The following is a 10,874-nucleotide window of genomic DNA, read 5'->3' on the forward strand; positions in this document are numbered from 1 at the left end:
CAAGAGGCTGACGCGCTGGTTGGGCGGCTTGGCAGCGCGCCGGTGGTCAAGCAGGGGGTTGACTTCGGCTGGGTGGTGCGTTCACAGCGGGACAAGAGAGAACATCAATCGTGACTCGAAGACAACCGCGTCGGCCCACGCAAGTGTGGTTCCCCATGAGTTGCATATTCGAGCATTGACAGGCCAACGACTGAGGATGGCAGCGCGCCTGCCGCTGCGCGCAGCTGCCGCGCACTTGGAGCGCCGGCAGGTGGCCAGCCAGCCGGCTGGCTGGTGCCCACCGTTCGGGGCGCCCGGGAACAGCACCCACGTGCGCCGCGGCCCGGGCAAGAGGGCCGAGCAGGCCGGCAAAGGGGAAGGTGGCAGCGGGGGCCAACCTACGCCGCCGCGCCACACCCCAAGCTCAAACTCATATGCCAGCACGAACCTGCTCTGAAGCCTCATGCAAGCCTCTTGCAGGCCCCGTGCCGGGTGGGGCGCATTCTAAACCGCACAGCTCCCTCCAAATCCCGGGGTCAAGCACGCATGCGATCTGCACGCCTCTGCGGCCCTCGCGGCGCGCTGGCCCCCCAGCTGCTGACCGTGATCACCGCGTCCCCTCAGCTTTCATTCAAAAAGATCACCGCGCGAACCCGCTCAGCTGAAGATTGTGATCCTGGCGCCCGCGTTGCTGATCACCGTCGACCCGTCCACCGTCCACGCGGGCGCCCAAACGTACAGATTGGCTGACCACACGCGCCCGCTCAGCGGGTGTATGTCGATGCCGGCGCTGTCGCCGAAGCGCTGGTCGTTCTGTATGATTGGGCCGTAGGAGGGGTCGTTCTGCCACGCGATGGTAACCTGGGTAGCAGCGTCCTCGGCGTTGATCACCGAGTACGCAACGCCTGCGGCGGCACGCGGGGAGGGGGGGCGGTGTAAACGAATCAGGCGGGCACGGTCGGGCGGCCGGACAGGGCGCTGGGGTGGGCTTTGGGCTGGGCGGGGGCCGGGGCGAGGCGAGGGCGAGCCATTGCTTGAGCAGGGGCCGGGAACCACTGCAGTCTTTCGGGAACCCTGTCTCAGCTGTACAGGACCCCGGTAAGCTCACACAACCACTCGCTATCATTGGAGTCAACCAGCTACCCACTCGGTGATGCGCTCCCGTCCTGACTGCCTGCGCGGGCCCCTTCCTACCCATCAACACACCCAATAACCCTCAAAACAAACCACCCAACCAATCCCAGGCCCCCACCTGCATACGCGGGCGAATCGGGGTACAGGGTCCCGGGGATGAACGGCGCCGGGCCGGCCGCCTGCTTGGCGTCGACTGGGGCCGGCATCCGCTTGGCTTGGGCAGGCAGGTTTGCGAACGAGCTGAAAGTGTAGGTGACGAGCATGGTGCCGCCCCTGACGGCGACCTGGTGGGGGAGGAGGTGGGGCAGTGCGGTGTGTGTGTGTGTGCGAGTGTGTGTGTGTGCACGTGTGTGTGTGTGTTTGTGCGTATGTGTGTCTTTGTGTGTGTGTGGGGGGGGAGGCACGTGAGTTGTTGTGGGCCGTGGCGGAGTGACAAGAGAATGAGGGCGGTCGCAGCTAATCCTCCAGGGGTGGCTCCGTGTTGTTTTGATCAGATCCAGTAGACAAGCCGCGTCTGCACAGCCCAACATCCCTGCATCGCCAGGCAGCACAACCCAGCGGCCCAGCGGCGCCTAACCCTCTATAGACTGATCTCATTTAGCCCCCTGGCATTTTGCTGTTTTCAAGCAGCAAAGTGGGCCTCAGATTGTTGCGGTCAAATCGCACACAGACAGTAACCCTCACTGCGCAGAGGGGCTGCAGCAGCAGGCAGCACTCGCACCTGGGGGTAGGCCAGGCCCAGGGGTGCCTCCTGCTGCCCCGCCCCAGATCCATAAGTGATGACGCCGCTCTTGATGACCGTAGCCAGCAGTGACACCTGGGGAGTTGTTGGCACGTTATGAGGCGGTCGCATCGAGCCTCCAGGGGTGCTGCCATGATTGTTGGCGCCAGCAATGCATGCAAGCAGGCTCAGGCATGCACACACCAGGGCGCACAAGCGGCGCACGTGTGCGTACGCGCGCATGCGCACATGTGCATGCGCGCGCGCACACGCACGCACGCACGCACGCGCCCCCGCGCGCGCGCCCACACACACACACACATGCTAATAAGTTTTGCATATGTTTGATGGGAAACCCCTTTACCTTATTCTTGACGTTCCACAAAAAGTCAAACCGGCAGCGGATGTCGACCCGCCACGTGCTGGCCTGTGGGGTATAGTAAGCCGCCGCCATGTACACATCCCTGTATTTATGAGACTCTTTTCCGCTCGCGCTGATCTGCCCGCTGGAGTCCCAGGACCCGGTCCCCTTGGCTGCCGCCTCCTGGGCCGCCGCCCACTGGTCCGGCGTCAGCTGCTCTGCGTCGAGCGCCGCCGCTTCTGTCTCGCCAGCTGGCGGCACGATGACGCGCGACCCCGGCGGCGCCTGCGTCCGGATGGTGTGCTCCACGGCGCCGGCGGCCGCGCTGTAGACGACGTTGGGCGTGCGCCGCGCGCGCGGCGCCGCGCCCTGCTCCGCCCAGCTGCCGCCGCTGCTTGAGCTCGTGGAGACCTGCCTGCCTGAACTTGCGGCGCCGCCGCCTCCGCTGCTGACGCCGCCGCCGTACCCCCGCTGCGCGCCGCTGCCGCCCGCGCCGCCGGCGCCGGCGCCGCCGGCGTCGCTGTACGTCACCACGGTGCTTCGGTCCCGCTCTGCCGCGGTTGGCGCCGTCGCCTGGTCCCTCATGATCGTCCCCTGCAGATTCCTGCCACTCCTCGTGTAGTAACCGCCCCCGCCCGCTGTGTACGTCCCTGTGATGGGGTTATAGCACCCCTTGTCCCAGATCCAGCCGAAACCATATCCCCAATTGAAGTTCCAGTAGCAGGCGCACTCCCCATATGCCGTGAACGTCGGCTGCACCCATGCCCAGTAGATTGCAGGCCGGGGGTTGTAGATGTCGGTTGTGGAACCTGGGGGGACTGGTGGGTCGATCACATCAGTCCTGTCGGCGATGTAGATGCGGCCGTTGGCATAGGCTGCCTGCAAGCGGAAGTTTGCGAGGCGCGTCGTTGGGGCCTTGTCAGCAGGGCAGCAGGCCGCCTGGCAGGCAGGCAGGCAGGCAGGCAGGCAGGCATGCAGGCATGCAGGCGCAGAAGCCCTTGATGTGCATGCTGCGCTGAGCATGCACTGGCTGGAGTCAATTCATCAGGGCGGGTTGGGCGTGCGCCCATGCGGCCCTGGCAGCCCCTGTGCCTAGCGCCTGGACTTCCTCCTAAATTTGCGTACGATACGCACCCCTCCGTTCCAGTAGCCGCGAGGGTTGACCGCGCCGGCATCCAAATCAGGCACTGCGCTGAACGTGGCCGCGTTCTGCGGTGTGGCCGCAAAGACAAAGGCCGTCAAGATGGCTTGCGCGGGTCTGCCGGTTCATCTCCTCCCCCGCACACACGCGCACGCCGGCGACCCACGCACCCGCTGCACGACCCACCCGCCCACCGCCCGCCCCCTAGCGCCGCGCTCGCCTGCAGAAGGAAGACGTCGTCCCCCACGTATGCCTCCTCCCCCCTGTCTACGTAGCGCCCAAGGATATAGGGTTCAGGGGTGCCAAACCCGTCATTGTCCCAAAGGGTGCCGGTCGCAATCAGGGCGACGAGCAGGAAGTTGCGGCGGGACAGCTGGTCGTATTGGAACTGCAGAGGGGAGAAAGGGGCGGAGCGAGGGGGAGCCGTCGCCTTGCGGGAGGTTGGTGGCACAATCAGCGGGTGTTTGGCAGCTTGGTGCATTGGTGCTCCCGGAGAACCTTTTTTGGTACAGAAAGTAGCCTCTTTGGGGGGCAGACCAGAAGGCACTGCGACCATCCCGGTGGCGAAGCGTAAGTTGTGGCTCATAGTACACCCCAGCAAAGCGCGAGTGCGCTGCCCAAAAGCGCTGAAGACACCGGCCGCCTGGGTTACCAAATGAGAGGGGACAGGTTGCAGCCAGCGATCACCCGCAGAGCAGCACATGAGGCCCCCCATACTTGAATGCACGAGCCCCACAAACTCACGTCCAGCACAAAGAAGGTCTCCCCCGCTCTGACGTCCATGGCGGTCTGCGGCATCACCGGCTGCAGCTGCACAAACGCGCTGCCGCAGTCGCCGCCGGTCGGCAGGCGGAAGGGCGCCTGGTCGCGGACCGCCAGGCACAGATCTTGCCCCGTGAAGACCGGCACGTAAAACTGCTTCATAATCAGGGTCGGGTTGTTGCCCTGTGGGTCGAGATGCGAGGGTTGCCACGGGTCAGGGGAGATCAAGGCGTGTCTTTACGGCGTGGAGGCTCACCCATCTGGGGATTCAAGGTGGGACGGGCGCCTGCGCATGAACCGCAGAACAGGAGCATCTTCTTGACCCTGCCGCAAGGCCAGCTTGAAGTTTCTGTTGAGTTTCTCACCCCGTACACGGCCCACTTGGGGAACGCGTAGATCATGGCGCTGGACTGGACTTGGTCGTTGCTGGCCACCTCTTCGCTGCAGATTGCCACCCAGGTCACATATATGCCATCGCGGTTGTAGCCAACCTGTCCAACATCAAACCAATATGGGGCTCTCAGGTGCGCTGGGGCCATCTCGTGTGTGGTCACCTCTCTTCCATTGCGTCCTGTCTCGAGCCATAACGCTCCGCATGCGCTTGATAGCCAGCGGTCAAGCCCGCCGCTCAGAAGGGTAAAGGCAGGTCACCAAGCGCCGTACTCGGCGCCAGCCCACCTGGCTGTAATCGGGGAACGCGCGCTTGCCGTTGGCGCAGTCCCAGCTCGTGTCGGTGTTGTCGGCCGAGACGGCATACTGCGTCCAGTAGTCGGTGACAGAGTCGACAGTAGAGACCGCCAGCAGGATCCGCGGCCGCAGCACGTCGTTGCAGATGGCAGATATCATGTAGCGGCCGACCCATTTGTCGTAAGCCACGGCGGCCGCGTACACACCGAGGGTGCAGCCGTTGGAGCCGTCCAGGCGCCGGGTGACCTGCGGGCAAGCAAGGTGCCAATGGGTGTGTCAGAGGCTCGGGTTGCGGGCGGCGGCTGCTTGATGACCTTGGCTCTGTTGCCAGCTTGGCGGCAGCCCTGTTTTAGCACCGCTTATAAAAGCCGCTTGCTCAGCTGTGCCAAGCGATCAACCCTCGGACTGCTGTTGATGCTGCGCTGCCAAGCCGTACCGGATAGAAAAAGTCGGCAGTCCACACTTGCTTCAGGTAAGAGCTGGTGTCCTTCGGGTTGTTGATGAAGCCGTGCTTGCCCTTTTTCCCGGTAATGTCGACCCTGTAAAACCTGATCATGCTGTTTGCCGTGTGGATCGCGGCGGTGTTGCCGACTGCGAGGCTGAGATCCTCGGGGATCAGCCGAGTCTCGGGAACTCCGATGCCGTCGAATCCGATGTTGCGTCCGGTGATCTTGCGGGCCAGGCCGATGCCGCCAAAGCCATAGCCGCCGCCGTGGCCGCCGCTTGCGTCCGTGCGCCCGCCGCCGCCCGCCACCGTGGCGTTGCCGCCGGCCGCGTCGGACGCCGAGCGGAACGGCGTCGCGCGCAGCCCGCGCCGCCGGCGCGAGATCAGCCCCTGGATCCCCGCGTCCGCCCTCCTGGCTGCCGCAGACGCGCGTGCGGCGGCCTTCTTGCGGGCTAGCTCGCGCTTCGCCTTGGTGGTAGTGATACCGGGGCGGTCAGGGCGGTAGTTGCGGTAGTCCAAGCCCTGCTGGGCCGGCCCAAACACGACGTCGGGCACCGGCGGTGGGTTGGCCGGCGGCGGGTCTGCGAAGTTCATCACCGCGTCTGCAGGGGACGTGGAGGCAATGGCATGGGCGCTTGCATGTTTGTTGTCATGTGGGGGGGGCGGGGGCGGGGGCAGGCATGCGTGGCAGCTGCTGGGGCCGCAGGTGCTGCAGGGGACACTCGAGCAGCGTTGCTCATGTGCACGCTTTCTTTGCATTGCCGCCATGCGATGCCACCATGCCTGCCATAGCAAGTGAATTGTCAACACTTTTCTGGTTCTCTTTGCATTATGAGGGCTGAGACGCTTGCGATCAACCAAATGCTTGCACCCCTGCTGGCTGCGGCACCGCAAGCGCAGTGCTGCGGGCTTTTTGAGCGTTGTGTCCGCCCTTGCACCGCGCGCTGTGCAGGTCTGCATGCCTGCCTCTGTTTCCACTGATTGCTATGCACACTCACAATCTATGTCGCCTGGCCCCCAGTACTTGGATGGCGACTGCTCCCCATTAATCAGGGGGTCCGACGCGCTGCACGCCACCAGCAGCAGCAGCGCCGCCGCGCCGCGCAACAGCAGCAGCATCCCGTTGATCTTTATCACGCCTTCTGAGTGCTGCTGGCGCCACTCTACTTCAGATACGGCACATTGTAGAAGCCGCTGCCCCCCAACGCGTCCCGTTGCACTACTGAAACGTGCTGGTGTTTATTTGAACGATCTAATACGGTTTAATCAATGATGAAGAGGGCATCACATTCAGCTGATGTACCTGACCACTAACTCTCAGCTGCCGTGCTAAGCCCGAATTCCTCTACCGCGCGGCAAGAGGCTGCAGCGCCTTGTGTCTCGACCAAAGTTGTGTGCTTTGGTTTACGCTTGATTTTGAGTTCCGTGGCGATATGTGATCTCAACATAACCGTCTTTGATCATTTGAGCATGAGCAGCTGTGTTGCAAGGTACTAAGCTATCTGGCAGGGTAAGCCTGTGAGTTGAAGAATGAAGCATCCATTCATAAAATGAGGCGGGGTTGAATAGGAGGCTGCTCTGGGCAGCACCTGCAAACGACCACCGATGTTGCTGGTGAATGAAGAGTGAAGTGCCGTTGCCAAGTGACAGGCACATGCACATGTCATGCACAGCGCTGGAGATGAAGAGTGTGATTACCGTATCATACTACCGGCATGCCGAGAAGTCTGCACCCAGCTGGTCACGCAAACCTGAGGCACGCTCTCCGATACCGGTAGTCAAGCCACCCCTGATGTATGTAGCTAGCAGCCAACGTGGCTGTTCAGCAAACGTATAGCTGCATGGATGTGGAGGTGCAAGCCTGCAAAGAGATGGTCCATGAAGACCACAGCAAAAATGGATGGTCAGGACTAGGGATACCCAAAACTTGAATCCTCACATGGCACTGTCAAGTTGGCGGTGGCAAGAACATGAAGCACGTCGCATGCAATTCCACAAATAATGTTTTGCTACTCCTGAAATGTGGATCGACAGCACCCTCGAACCTCTCAGGCTGCGCAGCTGGGCCGGGTGAGGCCGCAGCAGCTGCTTGAGGTGCCTGTGCCGTCATTTGCTTCAGTTGCAATCGAAGACCTTGGCTTTGGGTCATCAAGCACTCGAATTTTCACAAAAATACATTCTGGTTGTATAACACGCTTAGAACGAGCGGCACCGCTCTGGACGGTGCCACAGCGAGCACAGCACCCCTGGGCCTGCAGCAGGTAATCGCAAGCTTGAGAATCTCAACATGAACGTGGTATTACACTGAACTGCCAACAACGCATGAGGCGCGGCTAAACCCAACAGCAGCGGTTTTTATCGTTCGCAGGGCCGTGTTTTGATCAAGAGAGGCAATGGTGTCGTGAGTGACACGGTATTTGAATACAACATGCAGCGGCGGCAGCCTCGTTGGCTGCCAGTGTTGGCCCTGGCGCTGCTGGGGGCAGCCGCAGCGACAGTGGCAGGTGCAGCAGCTTCAGCGCAGCCCGCTACGGCGCAACAGAGCGACAGCACTACCACCACCACCACCACAAGCAGCAGCAGCAGTGGCGCAACTGAACAACTTCCAAAGGCGCCTTATGCTTCATCTTGCGCTGCGACGGCGCGCAGCGCAGACGCCGCTTTCGTGGCCGCGGCTGCCGAGGCACTCAGCGGCGACTCACGGCTGACCGTTACGGATGCTCAGTTCAAGGGCGCATGCGTCTCATTCGGCCATGCAGTGCTCAATGGCAGCACCATCGCCACCATAGGTGGCAGCAGTCACGATAATACTACAAACACCAGCAGCAGCAGTGCCAGCACGCTGGTGCGCCATTTTGAGCGCGCAGTCGTCTTGTCTACTGGTGCCGCCGAGCTGGCTGCCTCCCTCAAGCCAGGCAAGTCTGCAGCCTCCACCACCACGCTTCAAGGCGGCGATGTAACACTTGGCGGCTTCGACGCAGCTTCCCTTGCGTTCACGGTCAGCGTCGCACCAGGCGCGCCTGCAGGTCTGCAGCTGGTTTTCAGCTTCGCATTCGCATCAGAGGAGGGCGGCCGCAAGCGCGGTGGCGCAAGGCCAGATGCTGCTGCCGTGTTTGTGGGGCCGGCTGGCGCAGGCGCAGGCGTGGAGCGCAACGTGGCGCTGCTCCCTGGCGGCGGCGCCGTCAATGCGAGCGCGGTGCTGGGCGGCTCTGCGGCAGAGGGGCTGGTTGTACGCGATGGCGAGGGCGCGGACGGCTTGCGACTGGCGACGGGGATGGGAGCGTTGACTCGGGTAAGAGGGCACGGGTGGGCGTGCGTTCAGGCACCAAGCGATCAAAGTGGCCGCCTGACATGAAATATGAGGGCTGGAAAAACAACAGCGGCTGGGAGATGCGGCACCCAGGTCGCTTCTGATAATGGATGGCACTGTGTTGGTGGCAACTGGATGCACTGCAGTGAACTTGATTTTTCCGTTGGGCTCAAGCAGCGGATGGCTGGACACCTGCAGGACAGAAAACGTTTGCCCGCTGCACTTCATCCCGCCCTGGCGCACTCGCAAGTTGCGTCCCGTGCTCACGCGCCGCCGCCCGCCACCGCCATCTTTGCCGACTGCGGCAACAACGTGGTGCATTCAGGTGCTGCCCACCCAAGGCTTCCCCGTGTCACCCGGGAACAGCTATGATGTCAGGGCCGTGGTGACGGACGCGGGTGACCCCCAGATGGACTCATTCCTGCTGCTGGTGGCCGGATCCATGCGGCTCGTTGAGGCGCCGACGGCTGATGCTGGCGGGCCGTACTCTGGGGTGAGTCTCAAAGCAGTTATATAGGGCCAGCTGAGAAAGGGGCAAGCAGGCCGGAGGATACGGATGCTGCTAAGCTCAGCCATGGCGGCCACCACCTTGGGTCCATCTTCAGCGTGCATGATTGGGGAGGGCAGGGCTGTAGCCGTGGTCTGCAGCGAGCGGCTGCGCAGCGAGCAACTGTTGTGAGCAGCAGCTGCAGGGACACGAAAAAACCGGCACTTGCACCCAACGCCTGATGTCATGCCAGAGCACGCGTTCCAAATCAATAGATGAGGTGCTTGATCGTAATTCCCGCCTCACGCACCACACGCTTGCTGACAAAACAGGCCCCAGGGAGCCCAATTGCGCTGGATGGCAGCAGGTCCACGCAAGCCACAACTGCAGACGCCAACGCACCGTTGATTCAGTACCTCTGGACAGTCCGGGACGAGCACACAGTCCTGGCGCGCGCGTCCGGAGCTGCTGCTGATGTCACCGTGACGTCAGCAGGCCTGTATCAAATTGAACTGGAGGTAATGGACTCCAGGGGTGGCCATTCCTCGGCCTTTGCTGACCTGACAGTCGGCAACGCTACCAGCAGCGGCGGCTCGACCGCCGCCGGCGGGCCTGGGAGCGAAGCAGAGGAGAACAGCGAGTTCTCCACCCAAGGCGTGCGTGCGGACAGGTGGCAGCAGCAGCAGCTGCAGGCGTGGCCGTCCCAGCAGCAGGAGCCCGCGTGGCGCCAGCAGGCCTCGTGGCCCTCGCAGCAGCGGCAGCAGCAGCAGCAGCAGCAGCAGCAGCCGGCCTACCCGTCGCAGCGCGCCGCGTACATCCAGCAGCAGCAGCCGCAGCAGCGCCACGTGCGGCGGGACCCAGGTGTTGTGGACGTTGGTGCCCTTGTGAGCAACATGCGCAGCAACCTCGAAGCCGGCCCCGCCCCCCTCCAGTCAGTGCCCGACGCGGCCCCCGCTCCCGACCTGCCCGCGCTGCCGGCCGCGCCGGGCGCGCGCCGCGGGCGCACGGCAGGCAGCGGCGGCGGGACGCGCAACGGGCCGCGCGCGGCCGGCCGGCTGCCGGTGCGGGCGGCCGGAGAGGCAGACTACCCGGTCCCCTTGATCAAGGTCAAAGGGGAGGACACCCTCGGATACGTCGAGTTCAAGCGCTCGCCCCTGAAACTATCCTTGGACGGCAGCGAATCCGTCGAGAACCCCGATGATTCGGACCCCATCCTCTGGTATACCTGGTGAGCTGCCACCGGGTCAGGCGCATGGGGCCCCGCGGCTGCTGAGCATACCTCCCCACCATCCCACCCAGCTCCCCTTGAGGTCTGACCTCACCACACCTGGACAAGCACTCCTTTGCGGGCCCCTGACTCGACCTTCCGGGCACAATGCAAGCAGCAGCCGGCCCCACATGCCATGCTTCAGCCACACACAATGGCAAACCGCAAACCTCTAACTGCAGTCCTCACTCCCCCCTCCACATCATGCGAACACCCGCACACCCCTTTTGAACATCCCAGGTACGTTGAGGAGCTGTCCCCAAACCCAGGGGAGGTCTTCGTGGAGTTCGATGAAGAGGCGCTGCCCATCCAAGGGACCGTGGAGATTACGGAACCGGGCACCTACCTCGCGACCCTCACCCTCTACACCGAAAAGCGGGAGCACTTTGTGACGTCAGCGATCAAGGTCGTGCCGTCGTCGGGGGCGCCGGAGCTGGGGGCGGCGCCGGCGCAGGCGCCGCGGTGGCGGCCGACGCAGCAGGCGCCGGGGCCGAGCAACGGGGGCGGGGGGCGCGCGGCGCCAGAGCAGTATAATGACCTGCCGTCGGCGCCTGTGCGGACTTTCCAGATCATCCCGCTG

The 10,874-nt window shown here is 63.4% G+C and overlaps 2 protein-coding genes across 2 annotated transcripts; one reads left to right on the top strand and one right to left on the bottom strand.

The window, feature by feature from the left end:
• Nucleotides 1-636: 636 nt before the first annotated feature.
• MNEG_8876 (hypothetical protein) lies at nucleotides 637-6,349 on the bottom strand (the record flags this gene model as incomplete). Its single annotated transcript, XM_014042651.1, has 11 exons — nucleotides 637-884; nucleotides 1,232-1,397; nucleotides 1,835-1,930; nucleotides 2,199-3,134; nucleotides 3,330-3,453; nucleotides 3,531-3,724; nucleotides 4,081-4,281; nucleotides 4,464-4,589; nucleotides 4,777-5,031; nucleotides 5,222-5,832; nucleotides 6,229-6,349. 11 exons carry the CDS (start codon nucleotides 6,347-6,349, stop codon nucleotides 637-639), a joined length of 3,078 nt encoding a protein of 1,025 aa, XP_013898105.1.
• A 3,199-nt stretch (nucleotides 6,350-9,548) lies between these two features.
• Nucleotides 9,549-10,259, top strand: MNEG_8877 (hypothetical protein; the record flags this gene model as incomplete). Its single annotated transcript, XM_014042652.1, has 1 exon — nucleotides 9,549-10,259. The coding sequence occupies one exon, from the start codon at nucleotides 9,549-9,551 to the stop codon at nucleotides 10,257-10,259; it is 711 nt and encodes a 236-aa protein (XP_013898106.1).
• Between the last annotated feature and the right edge of the window lie 615 nt (nucleotides 10,260-10,874).

The sequence above is a fragment of the Monoraphidium neglectum genome (genome assembly GCF_000611645.1).
Source record: "Monoraphidium neglectum strain SAG 48.87 unplaced genomic scaffold scaffold01743, whole genome shotgun sequence".
NCBI classification, from domain to species: Eukaryota; Viridiplantae; Chlorophyta; class Chlorophyceae; order Sphaeropleales; family Selenastraceae; genus Monoraphidium; species Monoraphidium neglectum.